This window comes from Misgurnus anguillicaudatus, unplaced genomic scaffold (assembly GCF_027580225.2).
Source record: "Misgurnus anguillicaudatus unplaced genomic scaffold, ASM2758022v2 HiC_scaffold_27, whole genome shotgun sequence".
Classification (NCBI taxonomy): domain Eukaryota; kingdom Metazoa; phylum Chordata; class Actinopteri; order Cypriniformes; family Cobitidae; genus Misgurnus; species Misgurnus anguillicaudatus.
The window spans coordinates 2,252,737-2,277,726 of record NW_027395277.1 but is presented as its reverse complement, the minus strand read 5'-3'; the positions used below and the strand labels follow the sequence as shown (position 1 = coordinate 2,277,726).

Here is a 24,990-nt window from a genome sequence, read left to right as displayed (position 1 = left end):
CGCGGAACTTTGACGTCATCCGGATGTCGGTTCCTGCGGCTCCGCATGAAGTCGAACAAGCCTAGTGTTTTCAATATGGTTGGCGGGGCGGTACTGTGTGGGGCTGGGCGTAGGCTGTACCACACACACACACACCCGCGCACACTATAGCGGAGCACATTGTTCACATTGGACTGTTTGCAACATATATTGCCATCTAGGAAAATCTTGAAATAAAGGATATCGACTGGACAGTGACTGCATTCAGGGAATCAAAGGTGGGTTGGTTATTTTTGTAATAAATCTTTTGATTTCAATTCAATATAGCGTAGACTAAGTGGACCAATTCATAGAGTGTTGTTTACATAAAATATATATTTTTTCGCGCACACAAATGGTTAGCATTAAAAACAACTATACGTGCATTTTATAATTGCTTGGAAAATGTTTATATATGTATGCACCCACGAAGCTTTGATTGTCTACAGATTGTGTTCCGTGTTTTCTATGCATAGATCCCTTCAATAGTCTACATTTATTTAGCATTGTTTGCTGATTAAAACCTCAGGGTGTTGTTTTAATTCACCCTTTACTGCGAAACCCGTTCAAGCATCCAAACACTGAATCAGACTCTAATAATCGATCATGAATTCTGTTCTCGAGAACTTCCAGTCATTGGGGAAATATTCGTTTAGCGTTAAATATAAATACATTAAGTCAAAATATACATCTTATAAACCACAGCGACCGGCGATAAATGTAAAGATAAATCATTTTTGATAAGTTTTGATGCTATCCATGTGACAGTTACAAGCCTGTGTCTGTATAAACTGTGCTGGGGTGACGCCCCATAATACTGTACGCACAGTTACGAATTCTACTATGGCGCAAATTGTCTTATGAATATTAATGAATTCGTGCCGACGTTATTTGGTAACTTTCCAATAGGTAACGTTTTGATGCTTAATATTTAGTCACTGTTAAAGACTCTGCCTGGAAGTTATCCAATGGTGAAGGACCATTTCATAAATATTATCTAGCCTCGCCATAGTAGGATATGTAATTTCTGGACTATAGAGAGCATTGCGGAAGTTTAATATTCCGTTTTGTCGTGGTGGAATCGAGTTCAGATCGCTAACGTACTTAAGTACAAAGGTTTAATGAATTTAAATGACAAATAGTGTATTTTTTCAATACCGCATAGTGGTTTTCTCGGATTTTCCGGTTACAGCATGAGTTCCCAGATGGGATTTTAAGGCCGTTTTGTCTGTTTCTGTTGTTTGACGAGGTGAGTTGATGTTCACATTATTCGGCAATTAGTCAATTAAGTTTACTAATAAATGGTTGAACTGTATTTATGTATTTTTGTGTCAGTCAAACTTACTCTAAATAATTCAGTGATTCTTTAAAATCCGAGATTTGAGCAGAATAGATTCATAAGATTGACAGTAATGACTAACTACTGTCATAACTGTGTCTTTTATGTCTATATGTTATTGACGTCACTATAAGTTTATATGGAAAAGTATTTATTGAAAACGTATTAGTAGCATTTTATGCGTTTGGTGTCATTTTATATTTAGTAGGGTATTATATGATATTTGTTTTGAGCATGTTAATATATTTTATTCAATATCTTGATCTTCTGTTGAGTCATTTCTACAAAAAAATATTGACCTAGTGTGCCCACAGATTTGGGCCAGTATGATTCAGATGTAATGGTCTGGCCGGTGATGGGTATTTTGGGGGATGATGTCAGTAGCTCGCTCAGTCTGGATCTGTTATGGTTCCTCAGTATTTGATTCCTTCATCTCCCATGTGAGATTCTTCTTACTGTCTGAACCCAACTAGAATCACTTACTTTTGTTGTAGGGTCGTGACTCAAGGAAAATTGATACTTCGAACTCTTATGGGACCATCTGACGGTTTCATTTGCGCTAATGATTTAAAATTACTGTAATTGTTGGCTCACAAGAAATAATTGTAGTCATTGGCGTTGTGAAACGACATCTGAGTTTCTGTGGTTATGGAAAACCCGGAAATATCAAAAATTTGATTTGATGCGACATATAGCGTGCTGCGTTCTCAGAGTTGCCGCAGAGGGCGCTGTTTCTGGCCAAAATCTTGCATGAGCAATTTAAAGCTTGTTTACTAAGTGGTAACGCAGTTCTCAAGGGGGGGTACTTAATCGGTAATCACTTATACTTTTTCCGAGCTAAAGTTTCATAGTTTATCGTAATACGCAGTACAAGGTATTATTACGTTTTCAAAAGCATAATACTAAAATGTTCACACCAGACGCAAATTAAGTAAATAAATTATGCTATTCGCGCGTAGTTGGACACTTGAACATTTTAAGTTAACTTCATTCGTGCGTAAAATTTGCATCATTCACACATGACATTCAGACGCAAATACGTTAAATTTGCCGGCTTTAGCTACCTTGTAGTCTCTCAGTATGTAAATGTATAGCTCAAATGGAGTAAAGAGCGTATTTAACAACTTACCAGAATGTCCGACCTCCTCCCTGACTTTCTTCCAGTCAAGATCCTTTTTATTCCTGTTTCTATAAAAGTATGAAGATGTGTCGTACAGCTCCAGGTGTCCACATACAGCGACGATGATTTTGTCCTCCATTGTTGTTACGTATTTCTGCCTCAGCTTGCTACGTCGTAATCTCGTCACTACTAGAGCAAGCTCCTGATTGGTTAACGCTCTGCAAATATCCGCCAAAGTTCAGATTTTTCAACTTGCACGACTCGTGTTACGCGCGTCACACGCTGAAACGCTCAATTCGCACCGCATCATTCGCTCGAATCGCGTCATGCACATTTATTGTGAACGCACCATAAAGCTTGTTAACTAAGGGTGTTTTCACATCTGTAGTTTGGTTCATTTGGTCCGGACCAAAAGCAAAAAATGCGATAAGATCCACATCACTCATTGGCCACATGTATTTGAACGTATTTCCTAAACTGCTTCTCCATTGGTCAGAATCAACGTGTGCTAAATTCCAACAGAACCCCGGAAGTAAACAAAAAATTAGGAAAATACAGCAGACACCATGGACAGACGGCTGCGCGCTGTAATTATGTCCGTGGTTGTTATACATAGTTTGTATACAGTGCTCTAGACAAACCGTTCATTTCCAGAATGAACCGCGAATGCGGCTTGAAAATAAAGTTTTGATGCACTACAAACAGCGAAGACACCAAATTTCTGAGGCTCCGCCCGCACCTCCAGGTATGTCTGCGATCTGTAATTGTGATAATATTGGTAATAGAAACTGTCAACAAACACTTCCTCATCCGATAATGCACTGCGCAGCTGATTACGGCAGCTGGTTTAGTCCAAAATGCGCAGTACTTTTGCAGTTAGGTCGGTATCGATCTCGGACCGTGTTCTCAGCACAAACAAACTGAGTTCATTGAAAGCAAACGTAAAGCAAGGTGGTCTCAATCCGCTTGTTTGGTCCGCTTTTGGTGCGCACCAGAGTTCGATTGCTGCATTCTCACCTGCCCAAACGAACCGCACCAAGTGAGCAATCGAACTCTGGTACGATTCAACCAAACTAAACGAGGCAGGTGTGAAAACACCCTAAATGGTACTGCAGTACTCATTGTGGGCCTAGATTTACCTTCACATGCCTATGTTTTCGTTATGCCAAAGTAACGCCGCAATCAACAGCATTATTAGCCAGGCATTCAAAATCGTATACTTGCGTAAAGTATGCTCCTGGCCTGAAAGGTGTAATTTTCCAGATCATACACAAAGTACTTCAAACATTTGTTGGTGTTCATGAGATCCAACTCTATTACAGGTCTGATTTCCCATAATGCAGTGCCAGTATTATGTTATGTAAGTTTTAAGGACTATAGAGTTTCAAAATGAGCGGTTCATATAGCTTTCTCATGGTGATGGACACAGAGTATATTCATACTCGACTCTTACAGTTTTCTCACCTGGTAAACTGGTGAGAGAAACATAGACTGATTTAAGAAGAGATCTGAGCCAAATCTAGAAAGCAACTATCATACAGACTTTGTCGGCGGGCTCTTTTGACTTGGCAACCACATAGCAATGCCCTAGAAATCACCCACTCGAATCTACACAGTATAGTTACTGCATAGCAACACATTATAAGTAAATCATACTAGCAATGCCCTAGTATTTCGGCAGTGAATGTGGCATATTTGTTCATGTAGATAAGAAGATTGGCACTTTTATTAAACACATAGCTCAATTGGTAGAATATTGCGATAGCAGCACAAAGGTAATGGGTTCGATTCCCAGGTAACACTCATGCTGATTAAAAACGTGTGTTGAATGCACTATAAGTTGCTTTGATGAAAGCACCTGCTAAAAATGCATAAAAAACATAATTTCACAACACACCACACATATAAGCCAGTGTTATGTCAGTGTTAGAGGGTTTATTCCCAAACAGACCAGGACTTTGGGGGCTCATTAGGATCTTTTTGAAGCCACCTAGCACTAATTATGAATCTGTGAAAGAAAGCGAGCACGAAAGAGGGTTGGATACCTTGAGAGAAGTTCCCCATGGGGTCTCTAGTGTCCCATCTGTGCTGGTCTCAATTGATCAAATGTTCATCCCAAACAACGACAGACGGACTTAATCAAACTTTCATGTTGCTTAGTATGTGTATTATTAATAATCTCTATGACTGTGGCGTTGTATAAGTTAGGGGGATTTTTCGAATAATGGCCATATTACACACTCGTGAAATTGAAAGTGAATGTGACATTGATTTTGTATAACTCCATCAACATCAGAAACACATACCACATTTTCCTGGTGATAACTGGTTGACTCTGTATTCGCTAGATAGTAAAGTGTAAAGTTGTGTCAAAGCACATTTTCAGTCTACATGCATATTTATTTCGTTGTTTTAGTAGTTGCTCGTTCACAATAGGAGTGTAACAATACATTGATATGGAATGGTGCATCGATTAAATTTGTAACGATGCGATGCATCAATGCCACACATAAAATATTGATATGAGGTACCTTTATTTTTACACTCTCTGCGTCCTCATTCCTTGACGTAACGTCTATCTACGCATCTCCGCCGAAGCGCGCATTTTCGTTTATTTTGTGTGCTAGTGTCAGCAAGTAAATGCAATGCAGCAACAAAGTGGTTGTAGCAGCGAAAACCCAACAAAAGAGGCAGAAGACGTTTTGACTGCTATTGGACGCAAATCGTGGGTTTGGAAATATTTTGTATTTGGAAAATGGATTGGACAGATTGGCAGAAAACCTTTGCCAGCACCAGCTAAAACACTGAAGACTTTCACTGTTGCCATCATAAGCTTGATTTTATGTGAATTTGTTTCCTCCTTATTATTTATTTTTCTTTATTTTAAAAAAAGAGTATTTTTTCTTAGTTTGTTGTTGTTAATGTCTCAATTGGGACCGAGATTGTGCCTTTTTAACGAGTTTAATTAAACGTTCATGTTATATATTTTGGTTGCATTTGTGAGTTATTAAAAATTTTACTGCTTCTAAGCTCGTAATATTAAAGTATCAATAAAGTTATCAAATCGTAATTGCATCGGCAAACATTGCGTGACTTCCGGAGATAACCGATACTGTATCGTATCGCAATGAAATGTCCGATTTACACCCCTAGTTCACAATGATACTTTTAAAACGCTTAATAATACCCTGTACTGCGTATTATAATAAACTATGAAAACTATAGTTCCAAAAAAATCTGTTATCGGCACCGATTAATCTAACAAACCGATATATATCGGTTAACATCTAGTTTTTTATTCTCTTTTAAATCAGTTTTTCTCTGTTATTTTCAGTTCATCAACATCTATTTTTATCATTGAACAACATTTATGTTTATTTGTAACATCTTTTTGTCTATCACATTTATCTAAATAGCACCAGGTTGGTTAGTCTCTGAGGAGATGTTGTAACTCGGTTGTGTATACAAATGTCAGTATCACTTATGAACTCTCTGCCCTTTGCCTTTAATAGCTCAAATGTGTTTTTCAGAGCGTGTGCCAGGCAGTGTGTGAGTTACTTATTAATTGTTCAGGGCTTAAGTGTAACTCAACGACTACTGCTAAAGTCTCGCAGGTTGCAGTCCAGATAGCTCCACAAAACAGTTTTCATTAATAATCAACCTTCTATACCCACCTCTGGTAATCCTGGATACATACAGACCAGGGTAAATATCTAATAATAAAACTCCACACCCTGAGACTAATATAGCCTGTGTTGACTGCCTGGTAATGTTCTGTCTGGAGGGTGACTACTATGTTTTGGCTACATGTTGTAGACAATTTTAAAAACAAGATTTCTTATTCGTTTTTTAATAAGTGAATTCTAGATTGTAGTTTCTAAAATGTACAGTAGTATGTAGTAATTTGTTTATTTTGTATTTATTGAACCATAATTGTGTCATGATTCCAGTTTATTCCAGATGTTAATGCTTTGAACTAGGGGTGGAAGGTATGACCAAAAATAGTGTTAAAGTGAAAATGCCCAGAAGATAACAACAGATTAAGTTTTGATTGACAGAATCTTGTTTTTAAATCAGTTATTAATTTTATAGACTATTGAAACTATTGTATTTATGCATACAGCACATTAAAAATAGGCAATATGTAAAATGAACTGGTATGAATATATGCACAAACCTACAGACAGGATAAATACCTGTACATGAGAGACAGATCTCTAGATATAGATACAGTATATGACAGATGCTATGAGGCAATGACCATAGAGTCTGTTTTAAGGTCTTGACGCCCTTTACTTTATATTAGACCTTAACCTTTGCTTCTCTTTTTTCGTCTTTCTGATCAAAGATGTTGTTTGTACTATAAAGCAAATGGCGCGTCAAACTACATCACCCCAGCAGCACACGCGTCACTGATATAGACGGTTTCAGCAGTAACAAAATAAACAGTTGGCTTTCGGGATCCACACGTAACTTCCGGTAAACTCCGCTAAGAATAAATACCCACAAAGTACTTTAAACGTAGATTATTTATATAGCAAGCTACCTAGAATATCAAAACGGTTGTTATTCTACGAGGTATTTGTTTAAGAGTTCAGTTTAGCAACTAGTCAGACCATTAAAAAAACTGAAAGTGGAAGTAAAGTTCGGACCAGACGCGTATCACGTCACCGCACGTGCTTCCGATGAAACGGTCTATAAACGCACGAGAGAGACCCGCGGTGGATTCACTGGCGGCTATTATGAAATTACACAAATAACTTGTTTATTTGTAATGAGTAAATTATTTTACATGTTTCTCCGTCACACTCAGTTAGCCATGCCCATTTATTTACATTCTGTGGTATAGAAAAATCTGGTGCATCCGATATTTTATTTCACGGTAACGGAATATACCGTCATACTGGCCAGTCCTACTTTGAACAAACACATAACCTTTAATAGTTAGTGTGTAACTAATAAGGTGCCGAAGTAGGCCCCGATCCTATGCCCCGAATATCATAGAAACCATAGTGAGATCATCTTGTGAGATTACCAATAGGGCTGTCACGATAATGATTTTGGGTGACGGTTAATTGCCTAATAAATTGTGACGATTATGACGATTAATTGCCTGTTTTACGGCTTTGACGTTTAATTCTTATAGATTTTTTGTTTGTTCATGAAATAATTTTCACACATTGTTGTGATTATTTAAATTCATTATTTTGCAAGGTTTACCTGGCAGTAAATATTAATACACATAACACATATTTAAAAGTAATTATTTAATGAATATATATTTTCAAAAACTGAAAAAAAAATCTCTAAATTTGAAATTGCCGTTTTGAAAATGTAAGTTATACTTGGCAATTCATACTGCTTATCAAAGTTTTGCAGCATTTCTTTTAATGCGGTTTTTCCATTGTATTAAACGGCTTTGCAATGTATCGCGTTACACTGTCAGTCAAGGAGCGTCGTTAGATACGATCTCGTTTATACAGGCGCTGCAGCTCCCCCTTGTGTTTTTTAGAGAGAAATGCAATCATTGCGGTGATCTGAAATCAACGCGATGAGGTCAAACAATCACAATGAGACGATTATTTAATCATTGTGACAGCCCAGATTGCCGATACACAATAATGTCAGGGGTGGGGCAATAGTTTCCTTATTTATTTGGTCATTTTACTCATTTGTGATAGATCTGGTCAAACCCGTCACATGGTGAAATTTGACCAATTATAGGTTTTTGTACCATATCATGTTTTTATTGCCATCATAGCTTGTCTGTAACAAAAGTTATAGTAATATTATTAAGTATATATCTGTTTATTATGACATTCAATATATTTTAATTACAACCTGCGTGGTGGTATTTGTTTACCACGAGAGCATGCTGGTGACTTAACGCTAACGTGTGACGCAGCCGCCGAAGCTTCTGTGTCATCATCGTACAGTCTACATTAGGGATGCTCCGATCAGGATTTTTGCAGGCCGATACCGATCACCGATTTGTTGTCTTCGTGATCGGCCGATACCAATGCCGATACCGATTTTTCAAGCTGATATGCAAGCTCTTTGATGATTGTAACTTTAAAAAAAAATTCTAGATAAAGTAAAACCACAGATGTTGCCTTTGTTATATTACTTACAGTAATTAGGTATATTATTGTTTTAATAGAGAATCAAATAAATTAGCACAACAAATATTTCTTCTGCAAAGAGAAATTTAATATGCCTTTAAAAAGGCTTATGTCTGTAAAAACTAATGAAAATAAAACAGTTAACAGTCTTTACTGTATGAATTAAATATACACGCATTCGTATGAAGTACAACAGTTCTTTAGTGAAGAGCAGAGAGTGATTTTATTGAGAGATGAATTAGGTTACTGTAGCTTTAAGACTTGACAGAGATCGCTCTGTTCACGTGCACTGATGACAGGCTGCTGTGTGTGCGCATGGCGGGTGTATTGCAGACGAGAGCAGCTGTGAGGAAAATTAAAGTTTAAACGCTCAAAACTTTAAAACGCATGCAAATAATAAACTTTTGACATGAGGATGCAATTGTCCGCGATAGATATGTGTTGTATACGCTGTTTGATGGGGATGTGAAGACAGGTCGCGATGTTAGGACTGGAACGCGTCCTCATAGAAAATACACATATCTCTGTAAAGTCAAAGAGAGAAATGCAAATCTACACGTCGCTCATCAGCCACGGGTTATAAAAATGCTCTCACTGCGTAAAAATGGTCTCTACGTGCAGCCGCATTGAGGAGCCATATCATGACAGACAAAAGTAAACAGAAAGATCGGTTCACGAGATCGGCAAATTTAACGAGGACCGATCGAGTCATTTAATGCCATTATCGGCCGATACCGATCTGCGGCCGATCGATCGGAGCATCCCTAGTCTACATGCCTGTCGTACCCGAGTTTAAACTATCCATGTCGCACAGTGTGATACGGTATCTTATAGGAGGGCAAAAATCCTGCAGTGTATTCCAGGCTTTAGGCTGTTGAATTTTTTTTTTCGATGCATCGCAATGCCAATGTGAACGATTACTGCATCGATGCATAAAAACTAATAGATTATAAAAAATTTTGCTCTCGCACGTGTCTCTCGCATGTGCGTCCCTCTTTATCTCTCTCTTGTGTCTTTTTCTCTCTCTCTCTCTCTCTCTCTCTCTCTCTCTCTCGCCCAATCACGTCTCTCTTACTCTCTCGCGTCTTTCTTTATCACCTCTGCAGTAATATTAAACAATGATGCATCAAAATTGTGATACGCCGCATCACGACATCGGATCGAATCAAACCGTTGACATAATAATCGTAGGACGATTTACACCCCTAGTCATTCCAGCCGTATTACACCCTGATTACAATGATTTAGTCATTTATTAGTCACTAAACGTGTCATCGTTGTCAGCCTGAGATCATCAAGAATTAACAAGTGGACTGAGAAACAAAACGTTTGGAATGCTTTTGTGCAGTAATTAAACCATGATGTCAGATAACCTTATAGCATTGGTTTTCAAACTGGGGGCCCTGAGATGGTGACAGGGGGGCCCCAGTTTTATAATATTTTATAAAATACATTAATTTATCATGAATTCTGTGTAATTAAGCCTCAGAAAAAGAAGACTACTAACCAACCGCACTACAAGTTTTGGTTAATTCAAATTGTATTTTTTACAATGTTTTAGGTCATAAATTTTCTTTGGTGGGGCACAAAGGGCACAAGTGGGGGTCACCGTAAAAAAAAGTTTGAGAACCACTGCTTTATAGGATGTTTTTGTTTTTAACTTTTCAATTCTGTTAAATACAGTTTGCATTAAAGTAATCCCAAAAATCCAGAAAAACCATCACAGCCACCTGAGTCCTGTAACAGTCAACCTATAACAATCATTGAAAGCTATTAGAAGATAGTTGAACCTCATTCAGTAAAAAGGATTGATTGGGTCTGTATATGATGTATTTGAATCAAAGCTTTCTGAATGATCAGATCTCAGATAATAGCTTCCCTTGCAAGCTCGGGTCTTCTTTCAAGTGCCAAAATGTGTTTCTCATTTCATGGTTTGTTTCCCTTGTGTTTCTACATAGACTGCTAACATAGAAGTTTGAGATCTTTGGATAGTGACTGTCTCCCTTATGCATACCTCACAAAAAAGTCAGACAAAGGTGCACCAGTTTGTAATAATTTGCAGACTGTGATGTCTACCTGATATGTTTGTTAAATGTTGGAAGAGGGACAAGACTTTGGACTTCCAATGTCGGCAAATCCAGAAGCTTATGTGTTCACCATGTCAGCCAATCAGCAATGTTATCGTTTTCCCTCGGCTTCAGTGCTTAGTCACATGGCATTTACGGCTCAGGTGATAATTTTATTATCAAAGATGCAATGTTTATGATATCTTTCTGCACTATACATTCTTATTTTAGGCTGTGAGGTAATAGGGCTGTGTAAAAATAGAGATTTATAACCAAAATTCAAATTATCTAAACAATATTTAGGCTGTTTACACTTGGCATTAACATGTGTTTTCGTCGATCGGATCACAAGTGGACGACGTTAATGCCAGGTGTAAACGGTGTTCAAAACGTTTTGAGCTCGTCCACTTTCGACCACTTTCAACCACATCCAAAGGTGGTCGAAACCACTTTCGATCGGATCGCTTTGGAGCTGCGGAACGCACATGTGGTTGAATGCGTTCGAACAGCCAGACGCGACCGCCTTCTCTCCGCCCATTTATCTAATCTGAGGTATTAAACACAAGTTTTACGTCTTTTTTGACTTCTGGCGTGAACATTCGGTGAACAGCGCTATTTTTAGCCTTTCATTGATAAAACTAAGCGGCTGATCTCCGTAGTTTCGTTTTGAAAGCGTGTGAAAGTTGCGCGATCCTATTTCATCAATTGCGCTGAAAATTCAAAGAAAGCTCTTACATACTCATGTACAAAACACTGTGCAGCATGTTTACTTGCTAAACAAGCAGTGCACTCCGACATAATATTAGCTTGCGTCCATATAAACTCATAATTACTCCCGCTCGGCTTTGAATGACAGCAGAGAGACTCGCCCACCGTCTCACAGACCACCCCCTCATAGTATTCAGCACAGAAGCGGTCGAAAGTGGACAAAAGAGACGGATTTAAATACCAGGTGTAAACGTAATGTGTCTCTCTCGTCCACTTGCGATCCGATCGATGAAAACACATCTTAATACCAAGTGTAAACAGCCTCATTGATTCGAAAGTACCTGAATCGATCCTTAATGTGCATGCTTTACTTCAGGCAGGCCTCTTAAAGATAACCCTATGGTCCAGGGCAAACGTGAACTCAGGAAAGGCACTGGCCAGCGAAAGTTTTAGGCCTTTTTAATTCATATATTTAATCAAACAAGATATGAAACAGATTTTAAAGCAACACCAAAGAGTTTTTTTTTACCTTAAAATAACGTTTCCAAAAAAGTTTCAGTCATTCATCCACTCGAAACAGGGTGAACGGCACTTTCACATTCGCTTTGCAGCCCTCTATCGGCCAAAACCGCACTAAAGAAGTTTCCAACCGTCGGGTCGCGGTCCTGTAGTTTGAGTGAAAACTACAAAAACTTGTTTTACGACAGACCTACAGTCCAATCAGAGCCAGCTATGCTGCAGTATTTACGACAGTGGTAATGGACAATTACACTTCTAACCTGTAGGGGGAGCAAAGAGCAAAAAGTCTTTAGTGTTGCTTTAATGTGCTACTTGTGTGCTGTTTTAAAAGTTTTGTGCCCGGGAAGTCGCATCTCAATAAGGCCTAATATTCGACAGTTATGTTTTTTTGTCATAATCGTGTAAATCCTGTGGATGTAGCAGGTGTTTAGGGTGGATATAATGTGTGCTGTTTGAAAAGTTTTGTGCCCGGGAAGTCGCATCTCAATAAGGCCTAATATTCGACAGTTATGTTTTTTTGTCATAATCGTGTGAATCCTGTTGATGTAGCAGTCGTTTAGGGTGGATATAATGTGTGTTTGTACTGATTGTATTTGTGGTTTCTTTTCAGGTGTGGTGAGAGGTTGCGGAGGAGTGAAGGAATGACTGAATATAAACTGGTGGTGGTGGGAGCTGGAGGCGTGGGCAAGAGCGCTCTCACCATCCAACTCATCCAGAACCACTTTGTGGATGAATATGACCCAACTATAGAGGTAACGTGTGTGTATTTGTGGAGTACTTTTGAGTAACTTTACCGGGGTTGGTACACTTGCAGAAGTGGTCTCTGGTTCTGTTTAGTTTGCAGGGTTCCTTGAAATCTTTGAAAGTTTGTGAATCAGAGAGAAAACATTCAAGGCCCTGGGAAGTTTTTGAAAATATACATGCATAGATACAGGTTAATGAAAGTGCTTGAATCTATTTTATACAAGAAGTTTTCTGAAACAAAAAATCCATATTATTCCATGTGTAGTGTAGGATAATATCATAAAAATTCTAGACTTTTAGAGCACACATGCTAAACTGTTCGCTTTAAATGCTTATATCTTCTGTATGCGAATGTTGATTCATACCAAAATGCTTTTTTGCATATAGTTGTGTTTGACACATGAAAACGTCTCGGGTTACGTATGTAACTGTTGTTCCCTGAGAAGGGAACGAGACGCTGCGTCTCCATTGCCATACTTCCTGTGTCCCTGTTACGCTGATATATACTTTCTGGCTCCCGCGTCACCCTGTCTTTGTCATTAAGCCTCACCATTGGTTGAATTGGATATACACATTCAGACGCACTTACCCCTGGAGGCGTCCCCAAAGTGTTACAGCAGTGACGCAGCGCGAGTTCCCTCAAAAGGGAACTGTAATAATGTATCTTAAACGGTAACTCGATGTAACCTTGCTCTCACTTCAAATGTGTCCCCACATTTAGTCTTTGAATTTGAGGGTATTGGATCTGAAAAGTCCTTGAAAGGTCCTTGAATTTGAAGTTAACTAAGGTGTGGAAACCCTGAGTTTGGTTCGGGAGCGTGGTGCAATCATGTGAGCCCTAAACCTGTCGCGGCACGAATCTGAAAGCTTGACGTCAATTATGTGACTGTTTACATCCTCCCTCAACTTCAGCTCTAACAATAAAAAAAAATTGTGATACATACAGCACGATTACGTCATTATGCATTTCTGATACATACAGCGCGATTATTTCACCACTACGTCCCAATCAGCCCCAAATAATAGTTGTACTTGACTTTGTGTGCCACGTGCGCTCGATTGGTTTATGGCATTAAATAACCACAAAAGAGATTTCAAAGCATATTAGGAGCAATCGCTCTCATGTTACTTTAAAGGAATATTCCATTTTCTTAAAAGAAAAATCCAGATGATTTACTCACCACCATGTCATCCAAAATGTTGATGTCTTTCTTTGTTCAGTCGAGAAGAAATTATGTTTTTTGAGGAAAACATTGCAGGATTTTTCTCACTTTAATGGACACCAACAGTTAACACTTAACTCAACACTTAACAGTTTTTTTCAACGGAGTTTCAAAGGACTATAAACGATCCCAAACGAGGCATAAGGGTCTTATCTAGCGAAACGATTGTCATTTTTGACAAGAAAATAAAAAATATGCTCTTTTAAACCACAACTTCTTGTCTAGATCCGGTCCAGCGCGACCTAACGTAAATGCGTAGTGACGTAGGGAGGTCACGTGTTACATATATAAAACGCACATTTGCGAACCATTGTAAACAATAAACTGACACAAAGACATTAATTAGTATCAGTTGACATACAACAACGTCGGAACGGTCCTCTTTCTCAACACTTGTAAACACTGGGGCGGAGTTTCGCGTTCGTCCTCTGTGACTTCTTGACGTCATGACGTATTGCGTGGGGTCACGCTGGTGCATCACGGCCGGATCTAGACGAGAAGTTGTGGTTTAAAAGTGGATATTTTTTATTTTTCTTGCCAAAAATGACAATCGTTTTGCTAGATAAGACCCTTATGCCTCGTTTGGAAACGTTTATAGTCCTTTGAAACTCTGTTGAAAAAAACTGTTAAGTGTTGAGTTACGTATTAAATGTTGGGCTCTATCAAAGTCCATTAAAATGAGAAAAAATCCTGCAATGTTTTCCTCAAAAAACATAATTTCTTCTCGACTGAACAAAGAAAGACAATAACATTTTGGATGACATGGTGGTGAGTAAATTATCTGGATTTTTCTTTTAAGAAAATGGAATATTCCTTTAATGTCATGCGCCAGTCCGTTTGTGCAGCGCCGCTTGAAGCCAGTTGCACCTAATAAGCCATTCAAAATATTAATAAAACTACAAAAAAACTAAATTACTATGATATGAATATAGAAATAACTGTTATCATTTTATTATGTGTTTATGACCCCCGAGAAGGTTGTTTTGTGAATATACACACACCTACAAGGCATTGTCAAGCACAATGCAAATCAGATATTTTCTTTCTTTCTATGCGCATGGCTTGCACACGAGCGTCAAATAAGCCCTAGGAGTTTCCCCTCGGCTTGAGATTGCTCCCAGCGTGAGGGTTTATGTGTGTACGTGCTTGAGCATGTCCTCTCTCTCCCGCTATTCTGTTTTCCCGCCACGCCCGTCTCTGGACAAACAATGTCCTTTTTATGGACACTGTCTCTACGCTAACACACACAAGCACATTGATGCGTGTTGAATTCTGCTCTCCGTCCCTTCAGGCCCTTAAGTGTTTCGATTACTGCAGTTTTTCCTTCAAATCAATAATTGTTATTAGTTGTGGACAATAAGCTTTAGTTCTATGTAAGTTTTTATGTAACTAGGGTACGAATAGTGCCATGGACATGAATGATACCTTTATGCTTGTGGCTGGCTGGGGAGAGGTTTGTGATTATTTTCTTAAGCAGTCAAAGTATTTTTACTTAAAAGGGACATTATTTAAAACTATTTTTTATACTTGCTTTATGATCTAAAGAACTGAATATAGACTCAAGGGTGGGATATTTTAACCTGTGCCTGCAAGCAACCGCTCAGAACATCTTAACAACCTTATTTCAACGCTCCTGCAACCACCAAGGCACCATTCTTGTTGTCATTATAAATGTAAAATGTTAGTTATTTAACACTATGTAGTTATACTTGGCTTCATTAAAGACTCAACAGGTAGCCCATGTACACTACACACTATGTACTCTAGTGTATGAATTTTATTATTAAATCTTCATCATATTTTAATATTCTGTACAATACATATAATACAAAAGTATAATGAAATGCATTAGTAAATATAAATGGTAATATTGGTGAAGTTAAAAAAAATTAGTAAATAAATGATTTTGTTCCAAACTTGTATAAGTTTAATCGTTTTGCTGAATACAAAGGAAGATATTTTGAATAATGTTGGCACCATTGACTTTCATAGTAGAAAAACTAATACTATGGAAGTAATGGTGCCCTATGGAAGCCCATTTCCGCCACATGAAAAATAGGGCTGGGTATTGTTAGGAATTTCGCAATTCGATTCGATTTCGATTCTTGAGGCTTCGATTCGATTCAATTCGATATTGATTTACTTGCTTCGATATCGATTCAATAATAAGTAAATACACAAGCAATTAAGTACCTGAGTATATTTTTAAGTAATGTGTGTAGTATTACTAATGTTTGATCACGTTGATGGTGCAGGCTTGAAAGAAATGCTGCTGTTTGCCATCTTTGATCTTTCTGTTTTGATAAAGCACGTCTTGTACAACGCTGAACGCTCTCACTAGAGTGTTGCCCACAGCGCCGCCACTGGCCGGGGGGGCTGAATCGATTCATAGGATTTGATGAATCGATATTGAATTGAGAAACAAATAATTGCAATGCATTGATGAATCGATATTTTTACCCAGCCCTAATGAAAAATAATGCTCTGGTAAATCATAATTATGAGATAAAAGTCGAAATTATGACTGTAAAAGTCATTTTTTATGACAAAAAAGTTATGACTTTAAAATTTGACTTTTTATTTCAGAATTTCAACTTTTTAATCTCATATTTATCACTTATCTCATAATTTAGATTTTTAAGGTCATAATTTTTACTTTTAAAGTCTTAATTTCTACTTTTACCTCATAATTATGATTTACCAGAGCATTTTTTGTCTTATGTGGGGACACAAAACTCAGAAAATACCGCAAACTATCTTCTTGCAAAAACTTATCAAAATCTTTTATTTAGCAATGTTTCGATCGTTTGATATTCATCAGGCATCAACACACTTTTTAAACTCAATTGTATTAAAATGGTCATACGACCTATCACAATGAAGAAAAATCATTGACCAATCAAAATGAGTGAATACATAATTAACATAGAAAAGGTTATAACATCACATTGAATAATGCTTCATCATTCATACCCATACGTGATAATTTCTTATGTGGCGGAACTGGGCTTCCATATCCTTTTTCGTATTTTTTAAAATATCTATATTTGTGTTCGGCAAAAAAAGAAATTTATACAAGTTTGTTTTCAACTTGCGAGTAAGTAAATGATGACATTTTCATTTTCCGTTGAACTATCCTTTTAAGTTTGATGTGGTTTCTGCAGGATTCCTATAGGAAACAGGTGGTGATCGATGGAGAGACGTGTCTACTGGACATCTTGGACACTGCAGGTCAGGAGGAGTACAGCGCCATGAGAGATCAGTACATGAGGACGGGAGAGGGATTCCTTTGTGTATTTGCCATTAATAATACCAAGTCTTTTGAGGACATTCATCAGTACAGGTGTGTGTGGACATCATGTGCAGTAATGTAACATCAAACTATTTCATTCTTAAAAGCGAAGGAAATTAGCCAAATCTTTATAATGATGTTGTTGGACCTATAAAATTGTTATAACAGTGTCCTGAACATACACATTAAATTATCCATGTCCCCATTAATAGTAACACACATACTGATGAAGAAATGTATAGCTTGAATGAACTTTAAGTCGCTTTGGATAACGTGTCTGCCAAATTAATGAATTATTTCTATTGTATGTGTCATTGACTTTATGTGATAGTCGCTACTGTTGTGTTTATCACCACATTTGGTGAAAAAAAATAAAACTAGGAATGCACTGTCAAGTTTGTCATCCGTTTCTAAGAATTCATCCCAAAATATTTAGTTGTTGTGGAGCAGAAAGAAAGGTGGGGCTTTTATAGCGCAGTCGGGGTGAAATCGATCCAGACTCAATTAGGAGAGAGAGAGAGAGAGCTTTTAAAGACATGAAAGGAAAAAACAAATGGAAGATAACTCAATTATATATCAGTCAAGTTGTTATTTATGGATAATGGATCTAGATAATGGATTTTTTTTTCGAACACAAAATACAGTACATCGTGGGTAATAGAAATGCAATGTTTAATATCAACCTATAGTTGTGTATATTATGCATTGGGCATTATGCGGTGTATTCCAGTTTGGGCTGGGAAATGGTTAGGAAATTGAGAGGTTAATCCACATATTTGGGTAATATAACAAGGCTTCATAGGCTTCAGTGTTGTTCTCTATGCTGCACACAGACTTCAGAAGAAACTTAAAGGTCCAGTGTGTAGATTTAAAAAAAATAAGTATTCGACACATGAGCATTTTTATCAGTAAGAGGATTTGGGCAATTGACACAAAATTTTCACCAGATGTGGCCATCAAGCCAAATATTTAATACATACAAAGAAATCAAAACATTTAAGTATACAAGTTGAGTCATAATAAATAAAGTGAATGTATTTTGGTTTTGTATGTATTTTATATTACATGTCAAGAGATTATTTTAAAAGTTTACTAAAGTTACACAATGCACCTTTTAATTAAACGTATTTGTACACTGCGTGAATATATTTTTTTACTTTAGTGTAAATGTGTTAAGACGTGACACTCTCCTTCCGTGTGCAGGGAACAGATCAAACGGGTAAAGGATTCGGATGATGTGCCTATGGTGCTTGTGGGTAACAAATGTGACCTCCCAGCTCGGACGGTGGACACGAGGCAAGCGCAGGAGCTCGCTCGAAGCTACGGGATCCCTTTCATCGAGACCTCGGCCAAAACCAGACAAGTGAGTCGGATAAAGTAAAACTGGCTACGTGATGGAAATATCTTAAGAAACACATAATTCAAATTATGTCAAACACAAAAGGCGGTATTGTGAAAAATAAATAGTTCACCCAAAAATAAAGATTAGCTTAGAATTTACTCACCCTTATGCCATTCCAGATGTACTGACATCCTTTTCAACATGTTAAAGCTCCAAAAGCTCATACACCTATTATAAGAGCCATCATTATATCCATATGACTCCAAAGGGTTAAAGGGACACACCAATTTTTTTTTTTAAATAATCTCACTTTCCAGCTTCCCTAGAGTTATATATAATATTCAAAGCTTTTTATCATTTTCAAAGTGTAAAACCATTCATTATAAACGCCGTTGGCTTCTTAATTCAATAATTACTATAGTCTTTGCTCCGGGCGCACCTGTCAAACAGACCTAGAGTTTTTGCTTGCTATGTTTTATAGCTCTAGGACATTTTTTGGCTTTAGTGTTTAATGCAGTAAACCTCCTCATGGCCAGTCCACACACACACACAGATTGTGTTGTATAACACTGCAGGTAGTGACTCACTATTACTGTATGCCCATATGATGATGTCAGCAAGAAAAAAGCCACACTTTGATCATAACTTTGATCAGCAACTTAAAAAATATGTTTTTTCATATTTCAACTGTAACTGTAGGCTTTCACATAGACCTGCACACAGAAAACCCATTATATTTATACGGTATGAGAATGTCTTGTTACATCACACTTGTTTCTCATCTTTGGTAAGATTACGATAGATCTGTTCCCATGAAATCGTCAGAAATCAGCTCTGTGCTTTTGTGTTTCTGTGGTTATCGTGTCTGCAGGGTGTGGAGGATGCCTTCTATACACTCGTACGAGAGATCCGTCAGCACAAAATGAGGAAGCTGAACCCTCCAGACGACAGCGGCCAGGACTGCATGAGCTGCCGCTGCGTTGTGTCGTGATCAAGGTAACAAATACACGCTTGCACACTTAATGACATGCAACATACAATGAACTGCATTTACAAGTATGCATCTAGCTTATGCTTTTATACTTTTATAAGTGAATATATTTTATTAGTATGATCAAAAGCAATGTCTTAAGAGGCACATATTCCAGGTGTTTGACATAAAAGCAGGGTTCCCACGGGTCCTTGTAATCCTTGAAAGTTTGTGAATCTGGGAAAAAGAATTCAAGGTCCTGGGAAGTTTTTGAAAATATACATACATAGATACAGGTCATTGAAAGTGCTTGAATCTATTTTATGCAAGAAGTTTTCTGGAAAAAATCCATATTATTCCCTATGTAGTGTAGGATAATATCATAAAAATTCTAGACTTTTTAAGCACACGTGCTAAACTGTTTGTTTTAAATGCTTATATCTTCTGTATGCGAATGTTGATTCATACCAAAATGCTTTTTTTGCATAGTTGTGTTTGACACATGAAAACGTCTCGGGTTACGTATGTAACTGTTGTTCTCTGAGAAGGGAACGAGACGCTGCGTCTCCATTGCCATACTTCCTGCGTCCCTGTAACGCCGTCTTTGGCAATATTTCAGATAGCGATATACTTCCTGCTCCCGCATCACCCTGTCTTTGTAGTTAAGCCTTACCATTGGTTGAATTTGATATACACATTCAGACGCACTTACCCCTGGAGGCGTCCCCAAAGTGTCACCGCAGTGACGCAGCGTGAGTTCCCTCGAAAGGGAACTGTAAGAATGTATCTTAAAAGGTAACACGATGTAACCTTGCTCTCACTTAAAATGTGTCCCTGAAAAGTCCTTGAAAGGTCCTTGAATTTGAAGTTAACTAAGGTGTGAGAACCCTGTAAAAGTGAGTTGGCACAATGAACAAAATCCACCCTGTACTCTTTTGATAATCCCCATTCAACTAAAGCTGTCTTATCAGACATTCCATTTTGATTCTCTTGTTAATATGATGTCATACAAACAAACCCCACCCACAGCCACTGACTGGTTAATTTTACCCAAAAGCTTTTCTAAATGTGTTTGTGAGCATGTTGTACTGCTAATACGGCTAAATATACTATTGTCTCAGACTGTATTCATCTATTTTTAACCAAAAGCTCTCCCTGTCTGTTTGTAAGGAAGTGAGGAGCTGTGGCTCATTTGCATTTAAAGGTTCACACATGAAAACAGCGCTTTTTGCTCCCACCCAAATAGGGGCATTTTGGACATGCTATAATAAATGATCTGTGGGGTATTTTGAGCTTAAACGTCACAGACACATTCTAGGCACACCTGAGACTTCATATAACATCTTGTAATAGTGGGCATAATATGTACCCTTTAAAAAAATACTTATGTATAACTCTTTACAATAAGGCTACATTTGGGTGATTCTCACGAAATCCTGATTTAGAAAGTGTCCAGCATCTGAATTTTTAAAAAGCCCATGAAGCCAATTTTTTGGACATATAAGATTAAGTTCTGAACTTACTATAACCATTATTTTTAGAGGATTTAAAAAATATTTCCTGTTGAATTATTTACATTTTTTAGATTATCATTATCAAAAATGATCATTACCGCAACATGATATTACATTAAATATATGCATTTACAAACTCATGTTTCGGTAATGAGAACTAAAAAGTTGTCTAGGTACTACGACAAACAAAATTTCAACTTTTATCTGTAGAGAAAAAATAAGAACTGCTTACCTGGTAACCATCTTGAGTGTCACAGTCAATTATGTCCCTTCCAACAATTTTTTTTTCAATGTTAGTTCCTTGAGGACTTAAACAATGATTGAAAATTGTTGTGGAGGATGAGAAAATTGGTCTTGGACACATTTATATTCCTTATTATTGTCTCTACATTTACCAATGATCACCAAATACCACATGTTTCTTTACTGTAAATGTTTATAGTATAACATGCACTGAAGCTTTTTATTTTTTAGATTTTTTTATTATAAATATTTCTATGTCAAAGAACCCAAATCCAGTCATGGACACGTTGCGGTAATGAAAAATTTCCCCTTAAATGTGGAAAAACAACAAAATTGTTTTTTATGATGATATTTGAAATCATGTGCAAAATAGTACATGAAGAGATGTTTGTAACTGTATGCTTCTTATTTTGATACTCTTACTTTGCATTTACTTTTTTTATCAAAATGTTTCATGACACATCATAAGTCTAATTTCGCGAGAATCACCTATTTGTAGAGTTCAGATGCAAAACCAGGCTTAGCTCCAGTAATGTTTAGGTTATGCTTAGGTCTTTAACTTGTTTTGTTTTCTTTTACTTAGCTGACCAGCGCGTGTTGACCAGCTCATGGCTCCCCATGGCAGACTGGACCAGTGAGAAACGACAACCGTCTCATCTGAAAGTGACTGTTAACAAAAAGCAAACAAGGCCGCCTGCGTAGCGGACATTTGAAACAGGAACGAGTCTTGCTTTGACCACCTGGTTCACCTTTTTGTCTGTCCACGTCTGCCTGATAAACACCACTAATGACTTACTCGTGTATGTTCTTTATTTGTAACCCGTGCTGGGCGGCGCTGTGGATTTCTGCTAAATTATTGTTCTTGAAGTCTCAACACTGGTCTTATATGAACTCGGCACCTCTCATGACCTCAACAACACACGAAAAACCTTCCTCGGCTCAGATTGCAATGACTGGACACTTGTGACCTCATCCCACGTCCCCGTTCCCTTCAGTTACACCTCACGGACAGCATACCGGTTGGGCGAGAGAGTCGTACAATTTACTCTGGAGGCGCTGTGCCTCCGTCATCGGTCGGAGATATTTGTTTTGCTTAACATGCAGGTTGTTTTAACATACGTTTGTGAATAAAGCTACGTGGAAATCCACACGGGCGCATTAGTTATGTGTGCTGGTTCATGTGTATGCTACGAAAGAACGTTACTATTAGAAAATTAAAATGGCTGACTGAATTTTCAATAATAAAACTGTTGATCTGTTTTGAAATCTTCAATGTTGTAATGTTTTGACAAAATTATTTGTGGGTGTATGCCTTAATAAACATCATGCTAAAGCTTTCAAAAAGATAACAGCATTGTTTTTCAATATTTTACTATGTTCTTACCTCAACTTAGATGAATTAATACATACCTGTCTTTTTTTCAATGCGTGCGCTTTTAATCTTTGTACAGCGCTTCTTGAATGTGTTAGCGTTTAGCCTAGCCCCATTCATTCTTATGGCTCCAAACAAAAGATTTATTTTGTGCAACCATACTTACTGGTGTAACTACTCATGTAATAGGGAAAACATGGAAGTGTTTGGTGGCTTATAAATTCATCCCTGTTTGGATCCTAAGGAATAAATGGGGCTAGGCTAAATGCTAACACATTCACGAGGCGCTGTACGAAGATTAAAAGTGTACACATTGAAAAAAGATAGGTATGTATATATTAATTCGTCTAAGTTGAGGTAAAACATAAAATATTGAAAATTGGTGTTGTTTTCCTTTAAGGTCAATATGAACATTGATATTAGGGATGCACTAATACAAAATTTCTCTGCGTTACCAAGATTGGTTTAAACATGTTAACAAATTTGCAGTTGAGCAGTTCCAGCGTTATGGATTTGACATTTGCAGTCGAAACTTTTAATATAATTTCTCAAAGAATGCCTTTATTACCAATATATTGAGTCTAGACATCCACCTCAACTTAACCTAAAAAAGGCATCAGGTTTGATAAACACTTAACCCAACAAACTCTTGATTTTTACTCTGTAGTAAACATCGTTTAATGTATTTTGGATTTCATTGTAAATTGCTCTGTACACATAACCCAGATATTGTCTTTACTTAAACAATGACATAAACGTCACTTAATATTTTGAGTTTTGGACCTATACTTCAAAAAATCATAGTTAATTTAACCTTTAGGCATATTCAATTCATTAAAACATTCAAGTGAAATGAACTTAAAATTTTCATTACAAAAAAACTGATAAGAACTTTAACTACTTAAATATTTGTTATTAAATTGTCTTAGGGGTGGTTTCCCCGGACGGGGATTAGTTTAAGCCAGGACTAGACCTTAGTTTAATTAGGAAATATAACTAGTTTGAACAAACATGCCTTACTAAAACATTACTTGTGTGCATTTTGAGGCAAAATAAAGGGCACTGATATTGTATTTTAAGATGTGTCAGTGCAATTTGTTTTCAGTTTGAACAGCTCTTACATTTATTTTAGTCTAGGACTAATCTAATCTTTGTCCGGGAAACCGCTCCATGGAGATTTAAGCTATTATATTTATAATGTTGTTTTGCTGAATAATTTTGGATTTACTTGAAATTTTAAGTTAAACACACTCTTGTTTTAGTTCACATAACCTAATTATTTTAGGGCAACAACTTTTCTCCAATGTTTTAAGTAAATTTAACTTCTCTGGGTTTTACGACAGTTCAAATAGGTAAACTTCATTTTATAAGTTGTAGCAACTCATCTCTTATCAAGATAAATAATATAAGTTGACATGACTTGTAAATGGGTGATTCTCACGAAAACTTGGTTTTAAAAATGTCAAGCATGAAAATGTAAAAATTGCTTAAATTTACTTTTTTTCCCACCAGACATTGAAAAACAAAGTCTGGAGTAAATGGGAACATTAATTTAAAAACTTTTACTTATCATTTAACACTTTTTGTAACATAATTTAAAAAATTTGTCCTAAAAAATCTCATTACCGCAACAGTCAGAAAACATCAACACTGACATATTTTCAAAATGACATGACAAACCTGAAAGAACATAATTTGGAGATTCTGCACATGCATTTAAAATCAAAGTATTATGCTTCAATTAATTAAATTAACATTTAATAAGCATCTGTTGCGGTAATGATAATCAAAATGTTGTGTAAGCATTCTGACAAGACAATATTTCAAATTAACTGTAAAAAAAATGATCTTACCTGGTAGCCATCTTGAAGTAACTGGTCCATGTGCTTGGTCACTCAAAATCAAACTTTATTAAAATTCTGTATGTGTGCTTAAACTGTTCTCAAAAAGTGTTGCGGAGGATGAGAACATCAGGCATGGACACATCATTTTCCTCATTTTTCTTCATTATTATTATACATGAATATTCAGTAAATATTTTTTCTGTCATCTAAAGTAGTCTAGCAAAACATCCATTTATTTTTTTTTTCTTAATATTTTTGTGTTCATTTGATTAAATTACAACATAACGCATGTTCAAACACAGCCGGACACATTGCGGTAATGAGAATTTCAGCAGAAAATGAGATAAAATTTACAATTATAAATTCTTATGTTGAAATCACACATTGTGCAAGGTAGAACACAGTATTGTGTTAATTCTGATGCTTTTTAATGTTATTATATTACACATTTTAAAGCTAAAATCATTAGTGCCGTGGTGTTTCAATGGTTTCGTGAGAATCACCCAAATCTGAGTTGATTAAACAAAAAAATTTAAGGCAGGAAAGATATTTTT

The 24,990-nt window shown here is 36.9% G+C and overlaps 1 protein-coding gene across 2 annotated transcripts; it reads left to right on the top strand.

Moving 5' to 3' along the window:
- Positions 1-100: 100 nt before the first annotated feature.
- LOC129434004 (GTPase HRas) lies at positions 101-22,486 on the top strand. Of its 2 annotated transcripts, none has more exons than XM_055192793.2 (6): positions 101-257; positions 12,503-12,644; positions 17,024-17,202; positions 18,355-18,514; positions 19,365-19,489; positions 21,804-22,486. In XM_055192793.2, exons 2-5 carry the CDS (start codon positions 12,534-12,536, stop codon positions 19,482-19,484), a joined length of 570 nt encoding a protein of 189 aa, XP_055048768.1. In that variant the 5' UTR covers positions 101-257; positions 12,503-12,533; the 3' UTR covers positions 19,485-19,489; positions 21,804-22,486. The 2 variants fall into 2 exon arrangements, with proteins under 2 accessions (XP_055048768.1, XP_055048767.1); XM_055192792.2 differs by lacking the exon at positions 101-257 and adding an exon at positions 1,074-1,267.
- The last annotated feature ends 2,504 nt before the right edge of the window (positions 22,487-24,990 follow it).

What these genes read in the sequence shown, in the direction of transcription:
- LOC129434004 (XM_055192793.2), top strand. Translation starts at nt 12,534, where the DNA reads ATGACTGAATATAAACTGGTGGTGGTGGGAGCTGGAGGCGTGGGCAAG. An exon ending in AATATGACCCAACTATAGAG is followed by an intron (nt 12,645 to 17,023) that starts GTAACGTGTGTG and finishes TGGTTTCTGCAG; the next exon opens with GATTCCTATAGGAAACAGGT. An exon ending in CCTCGGCCAAAACCAGACAA is followed by an intron (nt 18,515 to 19,364) that starts GTGAGTCGGATA and finishes TCGTGTCTGCAG; the next exon opens with GGTGTGGAGGATGCCTTCTA.